The following is a 20,834-nucleotide window of genomic DNA, read 5'->3' as shown; positions in this document are numbered from 1 at the left end:
TGTCGTGTACATTGGAGTTTTCTCATTCGTCATAGAATTTTATGTAGTTTCACCTTCTTGAAAGAGTCTCTTTTCTATGTTTCAGTGTTCTGTTTTCTTATCTATACCTCTCTGAATTTTTCATTCTGTTAGTGTTTTTAATTAATTTGCCTCTCCTTTTCCTTCTCCTAATCCTCCTTCCCAAAGTACATAACAAATATGTCCCTTTTATCCTGGTCCTGTTGAAATGAAGGACCAGCTCTAGGATTTGAATTTTTAAAGAATGAATTCCAGCAGTCCCCTAGTCCTGCAGCCCTCAGTAGGCTTTGGTACAGATTGCTCTCTTCTGTGTAACAGTTGAGGGAAAGAGAAAGGCTCCTTGGAAATTATAATCAAAATATAGTTGGGGCTATAACTGCTATTAAAGTATGTAACAGTTATCGTGGGAAACGAGGGGTTGTAGACCCTTCTGTACACTTAATTAGCTTTCAGGAACCTATTAATTTATTCTTAGGTACACTGAAACCTCTGGTAGCTTATATATCATACTTTCTGAATTCAAGTGCAGTTAAGGAACTCCAAAACTTTTCTGTTAGGCATATTTCCACTTTGGGACAACTGGGTAAAAGAATTGGAAGCCTGTCCACACCCCCCCCTGCCCCCCTTTAACTTGAATAATGATTTTGTGAGATTACTATGCAAACTTAATTTTAAAAAGGTTTTTGCTTAGATGGTGAAATGCTGGCTCGATTATTTTTAGATTAATCATCTCTGTATAGAAAAGTGAATGCATTTGATATTTATAAAGGTAGAGCCAAGCCACATTACCCCCGGCAGGACGGCTTGCTACGAAGCACATGCTCTGGAGTTATATCCTAACCCCACCAATTACCAGCGCTCGGTATTTCACTACTTGTGAAATGGGAATACTACCCACACTTCACATGTTCTTGTGAGCCTTAGCATGATAATACATGTAAAGTACATAGAATACCTGGTATGGTGAACATTAAATAAATATTGGTTGTTATTATTACTACAATTATGGCTAAAATCTCAACCTGAATTATTACTGCTATGTGATAATAGACTTCCTGGTTTCTCCTGTTTGCCCTTCATTGACATTTTTTAAAAATATCAATTTAAAAGTCTTAAGAACCCATGTTACTTTCATAGATTCTATTTAGTTACCATCAAAAAGAACAAAATACATCCTGAGACTATTTTTGAAAAATACTCTAAATGCTGGAGTATTTCATTATAACACTGTTTATGATGTCATTTTATATCGTATTTAACAAATCTTATTTACTTTTGAAATCAACATTTTCTGCCTTTAGATTGTATTCATTTCTCCTACTCACAGATATAATGTCTTCTTTTCTGAAAATATGTCATATGATTTTTTGAGACTCTCCAGGTGTTAGTGCTTTCAAATTCCATTTTAAAAGCAAATTGTAGATACAGCTTTCACAAAATCATCTGATAGAAGATCTGAGATTCATAATGTACGTGTATTATTATTTTTTCTTTTTTCGCCTTTTAAATTTGGCTGATTAGTGTTCAACTTCTTTTTTGATTTTGGAGATTTGAAAAGGTAAGTTGTCATTATAGGGAGGAGTACAGAAGCCTGTGGACTCAGTCATACCTTCCTTCTTCCTAGCCCTTGGCAGTCAGGATGGCCTTGGTTTGGTCCATCAGACGCACCCTTATGTAGTATAGAATTTTGAGGACAAAGTCTTAGAGATGTTAGGGAATCATTCAAAGGAGCAACTTTTTTGCTAAAGTGTTGGCAGTGGAATATTTTAGTAATGTTCCTACTAAAATAATGTACTTCCTTCTATTTGCTCTATAGCTTTTAATTTATTTTCTGAGATTGGCCCTCTACCCTCCTGTCAGTTCTATTTAGGTAGACACAGTTGGTTTCTGTTATTTCCAAATGCATATAACTGATGCAGAGATGTTGACAAGATAGCTAAGTGGAAGTTCTATTAAACTAATAAAGAACTCTCTTGAATCTTTATACAAAAATTCCCACTGCCTTCACACTATTTACAGGTATACCACACTCCCATCTCTCCTTATACTCTGCGATTCTCGAGCGAGAAGAGGACAGGGCATATTTTCTTTGGAGACTCCTGGGTTCCTCAGCAGGGAACAGAGCTTGCAGGCTTCTACGGCAAACAGTCCCAAAGAATAATAGAGATGCATGGTCTTCTAACACCTGTGGGGTCTTCAGTGTTTGGAATACCCCAACATCTAAACTTGAAGCCCTGAAAGCCTAATGGAAAGTAACAGCTTTTCTCAGCCAGAGGGGAAGATTGAATAACAATCAGAATACACATCCAGGACTGCTTAAGGGGTCAGATAAACACCTGAATGAAAAGATAAAAATAAAAAGACCCCTCGGGGAAATTAAAGTGTAGTATGGAAGAAACTCCCTGGGACCAAAAACATCTGATTTTTTTCTAAGGTAAAAAATTCAATAGATGAATTAAAGGAAGACCTTATTAGTAGTCTGGAAAATTGTATGTGAGAAATATTCCCCAGTACAGAGCAAAATGTTAGCATATGGAAATCATGAAGGAAAAGGTAAGTAAACCTAAGAAGTCAGCATTATTTTAAAACCTTACATATGGGTAGTAGTTCCAGAAGGAAAAAATAACTGATGGAAGAGAGTAATAATAATTAAACAAGTGATAAGCAGAGAAAAACCCAGGTCTTCAGATCAGTACAGTCTCATGCTGTATTGATGAGAAGATCTGTGAATTTTTCCCTACAGAGTAAGTTGCCTACCAGAGGGAGAAAAGGAGGTGAAAGACTTTGTATTTACAACTGTGAAAGCTTGAAGACAGCGGAATGCCTTCTAAAACACTCCTGGAAGAAAAGCATTAAACTGAAATTCTCTTGATAAAGAGCACTTCTTCAGCTTTTGGGGAGTAAGAAAGACTGAATAGAGCAAGTGACATTATTTTAGAGGAACAACGTTCCTTCCAACTGCTTTATTTCTCTTTCTCTTTCCTTTCCAATAATTCTTGGTTTCATTTGTCTTCTATGGAGAGACTAAGGGGATCCTTACTTCGGAGCCCAAAATTCAAACTGCTACTTAAAATCTAACAATTAGAACTTAAAAAAAAAAAAAGCGCTTCATTTCCATGCTCAATAGCATATGTCTTATTCATTAGAATCAAAGAGACTTAGGTCTCTGAGCACATTACTTATTCTCTGCTAGTTGTTAAAATGTGGGTTAGAACACGGGGGTGCTAAGAGAATCTGATAGAGAGCACAGGTAAAGCCCCATAGTGGCACTTCTGTGTAGACGGTGCTGTCATAGTTTCCACCCTGCCCTGCCTGTCTGGTGTGTCTCCCCTGTGTCTCATGTTACCAAGTTTCATTTTTCTTTATAGCACTTATTACCTGAAATCACGTGCTTGTGCAATTATGTATTTGTTTGTTGTTTCTCATCTCTCTGTGTACTCTTTCCCACTCTTGCCTGAACAGAAGCACAGGAATCTTGTCGGCCTTATCTTCAGTGTACATGTCCCCAGTGTAATACACTTGTGTCTGTTCAGAGTAAAATGTGTGCTCTGTGCCAGAACCTCGTTGTGGTTTTAGGTTGCATTTCCCTCCTTAGTAATGTTGTCAAGCATCTTTTCATGTCCTTTTTTTGTGGTCACTTGTATACATTTTTTGGAGAAATGTCTGTTTGTATCCTTTGTCAATTTTTAAAAATTGGGTTGTCTTTTTGTTATTGAGTTGTAAGAGTATTTTTAAAAAATATTCTAGATATAAGTTTCTTACCAGTTAAATGATTTGCAAATATTTCCTCCCAGGCTGTATTGTCTTATCACTTTCTTGATAAGACACTTTCTTTTTTTGCCTTTGAAGCAAAAAAAGTTTTTAGTTTTGGTTATTTGATTAATAGTTAACATTAAAAAGTCTCCTTTTCCTTTTTTAGTTTGTGCTTGGTGTCAGAAATTTAAGAATCCATGGCTTGATCCCAGGTTATGAAGATTTAACCCTATGTTTTTTTTTTCTAAGAGTTGTATAGTTTTAGCTGTATTTTTAGGTCTTTGATCTGTATGGAGTTAATATTTGTGTGTGGTGTGAAATAAGCAGTCCAACTTCATTCTTTTGCATGTGCCTATCCAGTTTTCCCTACAGTTTTTCGTAACATGCCTTTATAATCCTTTATATTTCTTTAAGCTTGTTACTAATGTACCCCTTTCATATGTGATTCTAGTTTCTTGAGGTTTCTTCTGCTGGATCTGTTTAAGCTAAAATTTTGTCTGTGTGTATTATTGTGCACATCAGTAGCTCATTCCTGTTTGTTGTTGTGTGGTCTTTTATCATATGGATGTAGCACAGTTGGTAGACATTGGGTTGTTTCTAGTTTCTGCCTGTTAGGAAGAAGGCTTTTGTGAACACTGGATTATAATTCTTGGTGTGAACATATTGTTTTCTTTCTCTTGAATGGATGCCTAAGAATGCAGTTGCTGAGTAGAATGATAGTGTATGTTGATCTTGATATAGAAGCTCTGATGTTTGAATGTGTTGAGCATATTCTTATGTACTTACTGGTCATTTGTGTATATTCTTTGGGCTGTCTTGGTTCAGATCTTTTGACCTTTTTTGATATTATTGTTGTTGAGTTGTGAGTATGTGTAATGGATATGAGTTTTTGTTAGATCTGTGTATTGTGAATGCTTTCTCCCAATCTGTGCTTTGACTTTTGTTTTCTTAGTGGTATTTTTAGACAAGCAAATGTTTGTAATTTTGGTGAAATCCAGTTTGTCAGTTAAAATACAAATGTATTTGGTGCTTCCTCAGCATTTGAATAATAAGATTTCTATTAGACAATTATTTTTAGGTTAAAAACAAGTTTCTAGTAAAATAAGATTATGGTTTTAATTACATCCAGAAATGCAAGAAAGCAAGATTTGGTTTACGGGTCTCTGAATTACTTTATAACAACTTGTTTAGGATATATATTTTTTAATTAAAATGAAAGAATAAGCTACTTCATGATGAAAAATTGAATATATTATTGGCTTATTTTTAAAATTTAGGAGTAAAAGTCAGGTAGACCTTGTTTAATTAGAAGGTAATTACCTAAAATGCAGTTATTTCTAAGATACATAGTTTTCCCCTCCAATTTGGAAGTATATTTTTAGCATTTAGGAAAATAGGTTATTTTTAATGTTTATTCCCTGAATCATTCCATAAAGGAACACTCATTAATTCCTAGTAGTTAAACATTTTTTTTGGTTTATGCTTTTCCTCCGCTTTCTGATTTCAAAAGACACATTAACCTATTTCTTCATGTCATTGACTTTGGTAGAATTTTCACAGCTTTTCATAGTCCCACAGTATTAAGACAATCTCTTAAAATGAGTCCGGTACAGTGTGAACGAGAACATGCTTCAAATCAGTTAGTGCCTTGTTACATGCTCCTCCTATACTATTCTGCTTAGGTCTTGCTTAGTTCTTTTTTGCCTGGTCTTCTCAGTGGTAGGCAAGTAACAATAATCTTATTCGTTTTTGTATTCTTGTGCTCTCACTGGTATTTAATTGTATACTCAAGAAATGTACATGGAATGATATTCACAAGATCGTGACTCAGTTCTATTTCTTTCTTTCTTTTTTGCTTTAGTCTGTGTCAGTGAGGTAAGGAAGCCGAGTAATTTTCTACTTCTTGCTTAGGTAATGCTTTGAGGTTCTTTTTTTTAAAGTAATGTGAGTTTGCAGTATGTCCAACAGTCCCATATTCATACACAAATATAAAACATGTTTTATAGTAAGATACAAATTGTATTACATTATCTGCCATTTGTCAGATCATTGCTATTCTTCATTAGGATGGATTGTCGAATATTGATTCTAATCATGCGTTGACTTCTGCTTACAATGGATTTTTTAAAATAAAGAATGGGCAGTCAAAACATTTGTTGTTATTACAGCAGATTAGACCCATGCATTGCTCCTGTCAGGAACTGAGGAGTTGAAGTAGGGAGGAAGAAGAGAGAAGAAGGTGACGCTTGTAAATTCACCTCAAATTTCTGTGGATAGATGACACACAGTGAAGTGTTTTCCCATGAGGCAGCTCGAAGAACTTAGCCAAATAATTTCACTAATATTTTTATTCTGTGCACAAGGCGAATGATTCAGATTCCCTGCCGTTTACTAGTGAAGAAAGGAGACAGCTGCTACAGTCTGTAGAGCTGATACAGAGTTGTTATAATAGAAGTGTTTTCTTGATTGAGAACTGAAAGTTCTCTGCTTAGTGGGATTTAAGAATACATTTATTTAAGCATAAAAAGTCATTCTTTAAGTAGCCAAATATATTGTTCTTTATTCTTAGTTTAGCTTTTTAGATCATCTAATATTTATCAAATTTACAGTGGTAGATTATCTTTACCTAACTTTACAGAAATAAAAATAAAAACAAAATCCTAAAATAATCTATCTACTAAAACTTACACCAAGTTTTTACTTTTATAACTTACTCCTAAAGTAATATTCCTCTCATAATTTCCTTGTAACTTTATTTTATATATCTGTTGTCTAGAAAAATATATTTGTACAAATTCTGTGTTAATTATCTGCTCACTTCCATGGTTACTTGTCCTTTGATAAAGTTAAAAGTCCGTGAACTTGGAGTGGCTTGGGATTGGGGTAGGGGATCAGAGGGTAGGGTAAGGTCATTGTTGGGCTAACTCTGGTATATTCTTATCTCCTATTATTTTAAATATAGTATATCGGAGGTTAACAATTTTCTGGTTTTGTCTTAACAGTGTTATTAGAAGTAATAGATGTTCGTTACAGAAAAATGAGAAAATACAGCCGTCACATTATATGTCTGTTAAACCTATCCTATCCAATATGATAGCCATTCAATGAAAATGAGTTAAAATTTTAAAAATCAAAAATTTAGTTCTTCAGTAGCACTTAGCCACATTTCAAGGGCTTAATAACCATATCTAGCTCTTGGTTATCTTATTACAGAGTTCAGATATAGAAATTGCCTTCATTACAGAAAGACCTGTTAGGCAGTGCTGATAAGTTCATTGTACCTGTGTACCTAGTCCTTTTTAAAATAAAACTAGGATCATCCCATTCATACTGTTTGTTTTCCCATTTTTTTCATGTTATGTAGCAGACATACTTCATTATCAGTGAGTATTTCTATCTAATCTCATTTTAAAGGCTGTGAAGAATTAGAAATAAGCATGATTTTTTTAATCAGTCACCTACTCTAGACCATCTAGGTTATCTCTGATTCTTCTTTTTTGTTTTATAAACATTGCTGCAGGGAATATCCCCTTGATTAAATATATGTTTAAAACTTAATTACTTCAGGATAAATTCTGGAAAGCAACAGCTCCTTAAGAAGAACTAAAGTTGTCGCTGTTGGAAAACTCGGCATCAGGGCTTTTGATTTCTCTGTCACATTACCCGTGCATCATCCATAAATTTGCTGGGTTAAGGAAAGTCATTTCCCACACCTTCCTTACATTTTGCAAAATTCATTGAAAACTCAGCAGAGCCTTGAGAATTTGATTCATTTGCTTTTGTTACATTATTGTCTCATTTTCCTTTTCCTGCCACAATACCTCCCTTTGGCATTTTTAACAGCAGTTTTTCATGTACAACCTGAATTGCGATCTTTTTTTTTAAGTCTCAGTGTAGCATTTTCATAAAAAGTAGAAGTTGGCAAAAATCTATATCTGTATACTTAAAAAGGAGAACACAAGCCAAGAATGATAGTGATTTTTTTCTCTCTGAAATAATCCTCACTGACACTGAGCACCATTATCTTGATGACTTGCCCATTTATGCAGCTGTTTTCAAGAAGATTAGAGTATTTATGCATTTACCTGATGAATTTGGGGCTACTTGAGTAGGCGTTCTGGTAATGGTGGCAAATACGTATGTTGAGTTTTATAATTGTACATTGCATTTTATTAGAATTTCCAAAAAAGCACCAGTGTGAATACCTTTATTCTCCTAAGGTTTTAAGAAATATGTGAAAGATGCTTAATTTGGGAAGGGGTGGGGATTGTTAAAAAAACAAGAAGAAAAAAAAAACCACATTCATTTTCTAAAGTGATAAAAAGGCTTTGCTTATTGCTCAGTCTGTCCATTAAAGGAATTATTTATACATTTGCATTTACTTCTAGGCTAACTGTGATGTTTGAGAACAATCTGTGCATTTCTGTGAGATGCCTGGCTTAAGTTGGGGCTTCTGTGGAAATGGTATTTGAGGCAGAGGGCTCTTGTAACCCACCCAGTTCTCGCTGTACATGGTTATCATGTTCTCTGAAACTCGTTGCATGTTAAGGACTGTGTCCTCGCTTTGTGTAGTTCTCTGGTCACTGAGATTTCAGAGGCAGGTCCAGGTTGATGATAAGGATTTGCGGATCCTTCTCACTCCCCCCCCTGAGCTGACCTAAGTAGAAAGTTGTAAAGTATAAGAATTACAGTTTCAGGCCTGAAAAAAAAGTTATGTACTCTCTTTGTTCTTTGAATTATTGAAATCTATTAATTGTCTTTTTAATTTGTAAACAGAATCCAGGATGAAGAATGTAAACCTCACTGTGAGCTGTTTCATCCTGCCCTCAGATATGACAATGTGACATTAAGAAAGCCCACTATGTGTCTAAATATTTATTTTGTATCAAACCTAAACATTTCAAAAGTTGCTGTCATATAAATAATCATGGTTGGAGATGGAGGGAGTATATATTTTGCCTGTTTGGGGCACAGTTTTGAGTGTTGGTCTTTTGAAAGAATATGTTGGAGCATGAGGATGGAGGGAACAAGAGCAGGAAATACAGCAATATTCTAGTGGGTCGTCTAAAATGGAGCCCTAGCTGTCATGGATGTTTTCCACGTCATTTCCTCTGAGTTGTGGTTTCACACTTTCCCACAGAGGGCTGTTTGATGAGAGATTAGGAAGAGGACATTGGTCATAGGAGGAGTGACAAGGTATTTTTTACCAGTGTGTGCCTTTCAGAATTCACATAATGGGAAAAACTTGAATTTTACAGTTCTGGGGTGACCTTGGCTTGTGCTTGTATAGAATGATAAGATAGAAATTAAATGCTTGGCTTGAGAGTTAGGTATGAATTCCATTTTTTTATTTAAAAACTGATCTTACACAAATAATTTAGTTGCTTTGAACCTCATATTAGCATCATACCTACTGCATCAGGTTGTTAAGGGAAGTTAGTGAAATAATGAAGCAGGAAGAGCCCCAGTAAGCGCTTGTTCCCTTCCAATCTCTTTGCCCTTGGGCAGAGGCAGATTTAACGGCGGGGGCGGCCGGAGTGCGCCCTGGGCCCCGACTTCTGATGGGCCCCACAAAACCCCAACTTCACACTTTTTTCTAATGACACCAAGTTTGGTTTCATTACTACACTGCATAAAATATGGTTAACATGTATTTTTATTTTCCTGGGCCCCCTCTATTTTTTTTAAGGGTTCCAATATTTTCTTCTGCACTCGAGGCCTCAACGACCTTAATCCGCCTCTGCCCTTGGGTGGCAACAGTAAGGTGCTCTCGTAGATCAGTTTTGGATTCTGACACTCAGTTCAAGCTGAGTGACTGCCTGGTTGGCACTTACCGGATGTATGCTGCCCTTGGTTACCGTCAGTGTGATTTAATGTTATATCCTTTGTTTCATATTCTTTGTGACTTTGTAAACTTGAATTTTGATTTGATAAAACATGAAATCAGCTTTTTTGCCATTACAATTAAGTGTTTTAACCTAGTCAGTGGAGGTGTTGCAGATAGGATAATGGAAAATTATCAATGTAGCTTAAACATTTTCCCCACAGATATTTCAGTAGTTAGCGTATGAAGTTCTGGTGGTTGGCTGTGACAGGTATAGTGCCTGAGAGTGAAGAGGTGTGAGTAATGATTAATATTCTTAAAGCAAATTAATTATGAGCAAATAGTTCTCCAAGCTGCCAGAGGGCATGTATCATAGCTGCTGTTTCTGAAAATTGTAACGCATTACGAGTAAGTGAAGCCAGGGAGGAATTATGTTAAAAGAAAAAGGCAGTCTTGCTCCTCACATTGGGGAAAGGAGCTGAGGTGGGATATAAAAAATGTGATTGAGTGCTGTCTTTAAGAATAGTTGCTAACAGGATAATTTACTGAATCCAAAGAAAAACAAAACTAAATTTAAAAAAATTATTTGGTAAATTTCTCAAGGAATGAAAATTTAAAGAGTTATAGTCTTTGTCTCCTTCAGATTAAAGTACAATTTGTTTGTATGGTGTAAAGTGAAAGTCAAGTTTTATGTTTTTATTTTTCTTTTCTATGTATATAACCAGTGTTTCAGCATGATTTGATGAAAAGACTATTTTTTTCTACCATTGAATTATCTTGCCTCTCTTGCAAAAAAAAAATCTGTTGGCCATACCTGTGTTGGTCTATTTCCTCTTCCATTGATCTAAATATTCTTATTCCAGTAATACATTCTCAATTACTATAGCTTTATAATAAATCTTAAATATCCTGATTCCTTCAGCTTTTCAGGTCAAGAATTCCCACTTGGTTCTTAGAATATTTCTCTGTTATTTTTTCATGCCATATTCTCCTTTAATTATTTGAACTTATTTATAATAGTTGCTTTAAAGTCTTTCCCTCTTAAGTCCAACATCTGGGTTATCTTGGATATGATTTCTTTTGACTGCTTTTTGTTGTTGTTCTTGACTGTGGGTCACATTTTCCTTTTTCTTTATATGTCTAACACTTTTGTATCTAATAGACATTGTAGAGACTCTGCAATGTTATTTTCACTTACGTCCTCTGAAAAATATTTATTCTTGTTTTAGCAGAGTTCAATTGCTGGCAGTTCACCCTGAGCTTCTGGAGGTTTGGTTTTATGCTTTACTGCATTTTGTGGAAAGCCCAAGATGTCCCCCAAATTTTTGTAACATAGTGATCCCTTGATATTTTGCTTTAAAAATAATCTTATTTGCTAAAATATCTATTGAACTTGGTCCTTTGTGTGATTCAATTTAAAAAACTCAGTCAAATGAATATGTCTATACTCTTAAAGAGTACAGTGACTATGAAATACTTGGAAAACATTTTAACATAAATATAACTTCTTTTAAAATTGTTCATTGTGAGGAGCAGTTTTAGACCATTAATATAGCTCTAAACTTCACATACCCAACAAAAAATGGCAATATTTTAAAGTGAAAATTATACTAAAACACATTTTGATAATTTACGTAACAGACTTGCTACATTTTTATTTTGGGAAATTTACATTGTTTTTATTCTTTTTTTAATATTAAAATTTAATATTAATATTGTCTAACCCATACTCCATGTTCAAATTTTGACAGTTTTTCCAATGATTCCCTTTATAGATTATTTTTTTGGTGATTCTCTCTTTTTAATCCATTATAGTTGTTCAAATTTCCCCCCATTTCTCTCCCCTGTCCCACCCACCTCCCCCCACTTCCACAGTCAGTCCCCACCCTGTTGTCCCTGTCCATGGGTCATTTATAGTAGGTCTGTGACTAGGCTCTTGCTCCTTTTACCCCCACTTCTCCTCTTCCCTCCGCCCCCCTCTGGTCATTGTCAGTCTGTTCCTTGTTTCTATGCCTCTGGTTCTATTCTGCTTGTTTGTTTGTTTTGTTCATTAGATTCCTCTTATAGGTGAGATCATATGGCATCGGTCTTTCACTACCTGGCTTATTTTACTTAGCATAATACTCTCCTAAATCAGTTAATAATGTTCCTATAGTTAAATGCAGTTTATCATATAGCACTTTGTGTATTTCTAGGAATTTGACAGGATGAAGCTTTGCATATATGTAGAAATAATTTTATGTGGAAGAAATAAAATGATATGAATGCATAAATTTAATAGTTTTAAGGCATTAAATGAAACAATTTAGTCTCTGCTGCATGGGTCACTGGCTAAAGGCATGCTTTCTGAATCTGGCTCACTCTAGCTAAACGTTTGCACCAGAAATAGGAGAATCACATGTCCTTGTTGCCATAAGCTCTTTTGAGAATGACATTTTGAATATTGTTACCCTTCCTTAGTTTTAACAATCTATTTTTACGCCAGCTGCTATATTTTCTTCATCCTTGTCACATCAAAAGGAGATACATGGATTTGAGATGCCTTGGTAGAACAACTGGATATAGGCAAATTGTTTGAGATTTGGCATCTGATAATGGCCTCCTTGGTACAAGGAGATTTTGCATGCCCACAGTAGTCTTAAATTTATGTACTGAATGTTACTCAGATTTTAACTTACTTGTTTTTCTTTCAGTGTTACTCTGTATATTGTTTGTGCTTTGGCAGTTTTGCTTCAGACATTTGTGCTACTTTAAAAGAAAAATCTGTCTTATATTAGTGTGCTGTCAATGTATACTGATTTTACAAGATGACTTTCTAATTATGTTCTATATTAGTAGTCACATTTTATTATTTCGTTTAGTAGCTAAGAACTTTGAAAGCATATATTGAAGCATCCAGAATAAAGAGTCCTACGTGCCACCACTTCAAGGACATCCTGACATTCTGAAAAGCCTTTGTTGCTACCTTTGCCTCATGTACATGCTGCTATTCTGGTATTAGAAGATCCTTTTTTTTTTTTTTTTTAAGGAACTTAGATCACAATGCTTCAGGTTTTGGGCTACAACTCTTAAGAGCATTATGAGGGATTTGAGGCCTCCCCTAGATATCTAGAAATCATTTGCCTAGACCAGCTCCTTCACTTCAGAGATCTGGGAACTGAAGCCCAGAGAATTTCACAGGTGCTCTGCTCAGAGCTTCTCAAACTGGCTGTGGTAGAGAACCAGATTTCTTTCTACCTAATGCATGGCAGGCCAATCATTTCGTAAACTGTAATAGAAATGAAGTACAGGAGAAAGTAATTTTAAAATGACCTATATCGTTCTAAATGCTTCCTCTTAATTTCTGTGTTGGTCTCGATGTAGATGGATTACAAAGCATTCTGGAACTAGAACAGTCCATAGACTTCACTTTGTATATCACTGCCCAAGGCCAGGCTTGGCAAACTATGATTCATGGGCCAAATCCAACTCATCAACTATTTGCTTGTTTTTTAATGTCCTGCAAGATAAGAATTGTTTTTACATTTTTAAATAATTTTTTAAAATCCACATTAGTATTTTATGATACATGAAAATTATACAAAACTCATATTTCAATGTGTTTAAATAAAATTTTTTTGGCACACAGCCACACACATTCTCTTAAGTATTGGCTGTGGCTGCTTTTTCCCCAGTAGCGCTGGGGTGGAGGCAAGGATGCATATTAGAATGAGACTCTACGGTCTACAAAGCCTAATGTGTTTACTCTCTGGCCCTTTAAAGAAAATGGAATGATCTGAAGACCTGGCTTTAGGACAGAATTCGTAGTTAGTAATAGAGTTGTCAGTACAAACAGGGTTTTCATTTTTTTAAATGTGTTCTAAATATTATTTTTAGCTGATCCATATTATACCACTTTGTTCTTGTTTATCCTCTTAGTAATCTTCTTTTATAAAAGTTAGATAAGTTTAGATTCCTCTACCTCATATCTGGTGAATTAAAAATCATTAAGTATTTTCTAACATGGATTTGGTTATCAGCATCTTTTCAGAAAATTTAGCTTCTTTCTTGTCACATTGCTCTGCAGTGGATGGTTCTGTTTGTTCAGGTTCAATGAAGGAGTTAGGTATGACTCAGAAATCTTGAGAAAACAGAATATTTCTAGCAAAAAGATTGTTTCTTTAAAAACCAACTCAAGTAAAGAAACTGCAACTAAACTTTAATGGCAGATGTCTATTGCAAAATAGCAAAGATATAATAGGTGAAAGTCCTGGTTACAACAAAAAAGATTGAGATTTTAAGTGACTTTTGGAGGAGCAGCAGGCGTTCGGTGTTTTGCCTCCACCACTCATGAAACTGCAAAGTAGAGTTCCCTTCGTATTATTGTCAAGCCTTGGTAAATTAACATATTGCTGTTTTTTCTTGATGTATGCAATAAAAAAAACCGTTTTTCATGGTAGCTGTTAATTCTTTGTTTTTCTGCCTTTGTATGTGATACCTCAGTGATATATTGCTATAAAGATTACAGCGCTAGCTGTCAGCTTTACATTTGATACATGATTCTGCCTCACGATAAGGACGCTTTGAAAGCCAAATCTTCAGGTTGGGATTTCTTCCTGGAATTTAAAAAAAAAAAAAAAAGTCTTGAGAAAGCTTATTCATTATGATGAAAGAGTAATACAGTTTTATGTCATGGTACCTGCTATTTTTATTCTTGATATGTTTTATTCTACTTACTCTTGAGTCAGTTTATAAACACCTGTAAAATAATTCTGTTCTTGCTTAATTAAGACTAAAATAAGAATTTAAAAAAATAGGAAGTTTTGGCAAAGTCTCACTGTCTTTTCAGGCCATGGCTAATTCTTATTATCTCAGATCTGAGAGGGCCAGTGGTTTAATGCAAGAGATGCTGACAAACAGCGCCCCGGCAGCTGTGCCCTCATTCTAGATAGGGTTGTTCCTCTCTATGCTACAGCCAAGCCATGGACTCGGTGGCTTACGCACTGAAGAAAGAGGAAGAGCCTCAGAAACAGCAGGACTTATGAGGATTGTCTTCCAAATATTCCAAAAGAATGTATATACTTTGGCATGGAACTGTTAATGAATGAAAATTTGGGACTCATGAGCAGTAGTGGCTCAGGCGTTTTTTCAACATTGTATAACATGTTTTTAAATATTTACTTGAATTAAGTATTTCTGCTTTGTTTTAAATTTATGCTGTTAGAATAGCTTGGGATTGAACTGTGCTTACTTGGACTAGTCTTTAATATATTGATTATTTTAACCATTAGTGGGTAGTGTTATAGCAACACCTATCACCTCCTCTCAACCCCATACCAGGTGTAGCTGAGAAATGTTTCATATTGATAAATTGCAGCTGGCTTTTACATAAGCGTTCATTGTCTTTAGGGAGCCCCTACCCCCACCCCCCTCCGTATCTAAGAATTCTCCATAGCTACTTTCTACCCGGTATAGCATGTTCAACATTTATGCCTTAGCATATATTATAGTGATTGAGTTTCTGTTTCTAAACATTTTTGATGGAAAGAATTATTATAGAAGGCAGTTCGTTTTTGCAGCTCGACTGCGGGGGACCAGAGTTGCATGCATTGCTATGTCTGTGAAACTCCTTGGAAACAAGCCAGTATGTTAGGGTGAGAGATTTATATGTAAGCGGTGAGCCACTAAAAGGCTTGCACACTGTTACAAGTCTTCTTAGGGGAGGAAGTGTGAGGAAATTCAGCTGTGAAGCAGCAGCAGCAGCAGCAGCAACAAGCAGCCACGGTGGTGGTACAGAGGCCGTTCCCGGTTAGCGTGTTGCACAGTGGGAGGCAGTGAGCACTCGGCTGCCCGTCCTGCCACCCGAAGGAAGCAAACGCTCACTGTGTGTTGCGAGATTTTCCTGGTTTCGTGTTTATGATGTTCAGTCATGTGATTCTACTGTACCATAAGTTGCCAACTTTGCTTTACTCTAGAGGATCCTTTGCTGCAGTGCTTTTTTTTTGTTCTTTCTCTTTCTTCTTTTTTTTCTTGAAAGAGAAAAACACTGTGCAATGTATGTGTATGCCCACACCATGCCGAGACGACACTTCCCAGTAAATAATCTCTGTGTCCCCGAGGTAAGATACTGTTTCTGCTTTCCTTGCACAGTGCTGCTGCAGCACGGAGCCGATCCAAACATTCGGAACACTGATGGGAAATCAGCCCTGGACCTGGCAGATCCCTCCGCAAAAGCTGTTCTTACAGGTAAGAAAACCGAGAGCTACCACGTTATTTTATCTATGCAACTACTGGCTTGATTTTAGGAAATCTTTATGCACTGAATTTTATCTGTTCCTACTGATTAAGCTCAACAAATATGTATGCCATTATCTCTACTTCATTATTGATTTGATACATTAACAGTCTCATTAATTTCTTTGCTTGCTCTTATAAGCATTAAGCAATAAGATTGTATACTTGGAATTTCTGAGAATTATAACGTTAACTGACAACATACATTATTCATTCGTGTTTTAGTCATTTTTTTATGGTTTAGATCATAATTTTCTTGTACCTCATCTCCTCAGTTGATTCTTTTGAAGACCTTCACTATGGAGCAGGCAAGGGCATTTGTATTACTTTATAAAAGTAGTTTTGATTGGAAAGACAACCAGCTGAGTATTACTTAGATCAATAGCTAAATAAAATATGCTGCTCTGTCCTTTCCACACTGTTTATAAAATTTTTATTATATCTTCTCACTTTACTATGATTACCTAAGTACTTTTTAACTGAGGCAGTGGATTACCTTTCTCCTTCAGATAATGAAAATTTTTGGCTTAAGTGTTGTTTTTATTAAGACAAATGTCAAGAACCAGCAGAGGAACTGATCTCTCTTAATAGTATAGAAAATAATTCTATAAGTAATCTGGTATTGAGCAGCTGTTTTCATTGATCCTCATTCTCAGAATGCTGCATTGGATCTATTTTTGTTTTTATTCTTAGCATCTGAGTTCTGCTGCCCTTGCCTTCTTTTACTTAACTGACCTTTGTCATTCGGAGCCCCTTTGTCACTGCAGTGCTCAGGGTATTGTTTTAAGTGCTGTGTGCAAGTAAATGACTCGACTTCCCTTAAATATGCCCATGCTTGAAGAAAATAAACCTCTTGTTCACTTGTAAGTTTAGTGTCTGTGCTGTGCATTTTTAACAAAGATTCTGAGGTGAATGGAAAACATTATATATACAGAAAGCTTTTAAAATATGCGGAATTCTGGCTAATTACTCTGTATGAAAAGACAACTTCCTTCCCACCATGTTAAAATTAATAAAATCTCTGCTACATCAGAATAATATGATTTCTCTCAATTAAAATGTTAGGTGATGGGGATGCTGACTCAAGATAACATACACTAGAGGAATAAAGTTATTTTAAAACTGTGTAGATAAGAAGAAATTTAAATACAATTATAAAATTTTAAATAATGAAATTGAAATATATAGCCTCAGGCCTGCTCAGGCTCCGCAGCCTTTACATGTCATCTTTTAACAAAGCCCTGGGCAACAACACAACCTTGGACTGGTCTCTGACGAAAGGAGAAACGTGGCTCATAGTAACAGAGGTCGATTATAAATACTGCCCCAGACTGTCTCTATACTTAGTGTCCTCCCTCTGACCTTCCCTTCTCTTCAGCCCTCAGCTCCTGCCTCGTCCATTTGTTAGATTCATTTAATGCAGTACTGCTTTTAGAGCCACCTACAATTTTCTTAAAGATAGAGTTTTAAATACAAGTTAATTAAAAACAAGAAGTTACCTCCCAATTTGGAATAGACTTGAGGGGATATTGTATTGGCTGTTAGTTTGGGGAGGAGTGGTGGCATAGTAACTCTGGAGACTGAGGTTCCTTGGAGAACAGATACCATACCTATGTGTCAAACTTGATTTGAGAAGCATCTAACACTGTACCTACCTTGCTTAGATAAGGAAGGTATGAATTCTTCTTGGTCATAATACTGTTCATTGATTATTCTTTTCAAGAATATTTACTGTTTTTGGAAATGACATACAACTTTTCAGTTATGATTTAAAAGAAAAGCCTTCTAGAACATTCTAGTAATAGTTAACTTTGTGGAAAATATAAGCCACTGATATTTACACATTCATGTTATATAATGCAGTGAAATATAATTCCAAATGTTTTTCTGTCCACGCAGGTTCTCTTCTAAGCAATTCTTTGGAATTAGAATGGAAATATTATTTTTGAAGCTAAATTTAAAAGATTAAGCTTTGATAAAAAGAGTTTTTGAAAGGAATGACAGAGTTATTAGAGATTATTCTGGCTGATGTGTCATTATTTTTATGCAGATGCTGTTGTAGTACCATTACCTTGATGGTGAAGTTTCTGTTCTTAATTTTTTTCCTTTTTGGGAATATATTTGCTAAAAATGACTTGACAGTATTTTTTTTTTATATACATATTACTACTGTGCATAAGCCAAAACTGTGTAAAGGTATGTATGTATAGTCCTTAAAGGAAATTAGCGAAGTGAAGATCTCTTTTTTTATAGACTATTTAAAAATAAGTAATTGAGTAAAACCGTCTTCTGTGTAAAGAATGCATGGTTTTTTACAAAGCTGTCTTAAAGGACCCCAACAAATAGCCATTGGATAGTCCACCTAGGTATTTTGAAGAGAACAATTAATCTGAGATTTATCAAACTCTTTACTAAATTGTTATGTTGAGTGAATGATATGCTTAGAAGAAATCTTGAGGATTTTTCGTTAGTTCGATTTTGTATTTTGTTGCTGACTTTGTGAAGTTCTGGACAGTCAGTTGAAAGACTTGGAGCTGGTTTTGATTGTTTTTAGGAAACAAGGGTATGAAAAGTCTAGAACCTCTTATGTAAATTTTATTGAGCAGTTTGGTACTCAATACAATTGGCTTTTAATATCTTATTTATTTTGGCCTTTTTCCCCTAGTTAAAAAAATTGCCTTTATTGTGGAAATTAAAGAAAAGTAAAAGATAAAAAAAATATTTGTAATTCTACCACCTAGAGAGAACATTTTGGTACAATTTATTTATAATTTTTTGAGCACACACACCCTACATTCATCTTTCTCTTTAATCAAATCAGCCTTGTATGTTGCATATTGTTTACTAATCTTTTTAATTTTTTTAAAAGGTTTTTATTTACTTTTAGAGAGAAGGAAAGGGAAAGAGAAAGAGAGGGAGAGAGACATCTATGTGTGAGAGAATCATTGCACACATCCCAAATGGGGACTGGCCCACAGCCCAGATATATGCCCTGACTGGGAACCGAACCAGCAACCTTTCGCTTTGTGGGAGATTTCTCAACCAACTGAGCCACACCAGTCAGGGCCTTAAAATTTTTTTTTAATCTTCATCCAAGGATGTGCTTATTGATTTTAGAGAGGGGGGAAAAGGAGAAAGGAGGGACAGAGAGAGAGAGAGAGAGAATGTGTGAAAGAGAGAGAGAGAGAGAGAGAGAGAGAGAGAGAGAGAGAGAGAGAGAGAGAAACACTGTTGTGAGAGGAAAACATCGATTCTTTGCCTCTAGTATGTGAGCCCATCTTGTGATTGATGGGCTGGCACCTAGTCTTTCCAGAAAGAATCAGTTGTGACTCAGGCTAAAGGCAATGTTGAGGGGCCTGGTGTGTGCTTGCTGAGCTTTGAGTGTTAAGTCAACAAAATATATCTGGAATCCTACCTCTTTTTTTTCTTCTCCAGTTCTTTCTACTGCTTTTCAGGTAAAACCAAAGCCTTCAACATGGTCAGTGAGGACTTAAATGATCTGACCCTGCCTGTATAGCTTTGACTGGTAGGTTTTGCTCAAGCCAAAGTGTAGGATTCTTTCTATTTTTTTACACATTGCATCTAACCTGCCAGTAGTTTGGGCCTACTGTATTTTCAAATCTCCGACCCCACGATTTCTTACCAGTTTCACTGCTTCAGCCCTAGTACACACCTTCATTGTGGTGTTTTTTGTTTTGTTTTATTTTATTCTATTTTATCTTTTAGAGAGAAAGCAAGAAAGAGGACAAGATCAATAGAGAGAGAAACACTGATTTGTTATTCTGTTTATTTATGCATCCATTGGTTGCTTCTTATATGTGCCCTGACTGAGGATTGAACCTACAACCTCGATGTTTGGGAGGAGCTACTCGACCAGGACCATCTTTCTTTTATGACAGCAGTAGCCTCATAATGGTTCTCTGTGCCTGCACTTATACTTCACTCGTTCTCACTACAGCTGAAGTGGTCCTTCAAAAGCATAATCTGCCCTGTGATTAGAAAACTCTAATATATTCTCATTACCCCTGAATAAAATCCAATCTCTTTAACCATAGCCTATCATGATCTGCCCCCTGCTTTATATACCTCTGCTCTTGTCTAACACGGTACTGTATTTGTCCTTGGTCCCCGCTTCAGCTACAGCTGGGTACTGGTCCCTCAAACAGATGAAGCCCTTTTCTCTGTCTAGATTAACACATGCTATTTACTGAAACTGGAGTACTGCCCCAGAACTTCACGTGATTCATGAATTAAATCTCCACTGAAAGAGTTACTCCTCAGAGATGTCTTCTTGTCCTCAATCCCATTAGCTTACTTTATTTTTTCATGGGTTTATTGATATCTGAAATTGCATCATTTTTTATTTTTGTTTGTTTGCCTCACTAGAATGAAAGCTTCACAAGTATTTGGACTTTTATCTGTCTTGCTTACTTCATTGTGTAGACAAGTACATAAATGATCAAGTGAACAGATACATCTCAGATCTGATTACTGCTAGCAAGGCAGCATATTTTCCAGGTCCTATAAATACTTATTAGCCAGTAATTTTCTGACATGTCATGCCATATTGTAATAGTCTATGAGGTTTTCTACTTCCTACAAATTGTTCTGAATTGTTAATAGTTATGTACACCTCTGAAAACAATGCATTAAAAATATTTTTTAATTGGTATGATGGGTGAGGTAGGTACTGAGCCTTTTATCACCTTGGATAGGTCCTTTGAGAACATTTCAGTTCTGAAAAGATCACTTTTCTGCAGCTGTCACACATCAGACTTCCAGATGTCATAACAAGGGCCTATTTTTACTCTTTTTGCCATTCCTTTAATGCATTGTTTTGCACATTAGCTATACTACAAAGTAGCATATTGCATATTATGCATAGTACATTTTTTTCTATCAGCCTGCATGATTAAAGAGATTTCTCATGTTCTTAATTTGAACTTAGGAATTATTTTTATAAGTT

At 35.6% G+C, this 20,834-nt stretch overlaps 1 protein-coding gene across 1 annotated transcript in view; it reads left to right on the top strand.

The window, feature by feature from the left end:
* TNKS (tankyrase) overlaps positions 1-20,834 on the top strand; it is a 163,805-nt gene that overhangs the window by 29,116 nt on the left and 113,855 nt on the right. The window contains exon 3 of the mRNA XM_090257983.1: positions 15,725-15,820. Coding sequence (XP_090114109.1) covers positions 15,725-15,820 — 96 coding nt within the window. The remainder of the gene's footprint in view (positions 1-15,724; positions 15,821-20,834) is intronic.

The sequence above is a fragment of the Furipterus horrens genome, unplaced genomic scaffold, assembly GCF_987537825.1.
Source record: "Furipterus horrens unplaced genomic scaffold, mFurHor1.1.pri manual_scaffold_12, whole genome shotgun sequence".
Taxonomy (NCBI): Eukaryota; Metazoa; Chordata; class Mammalia; order Chiroptera; family Furipteridae; genus Furipterus; species Furipterus horrens.
The sequence above is the reverse complement of the archived record's forward strand: the minus strand, read 5'-3'. Positions and strand labels throughout refer to the sequence as shown.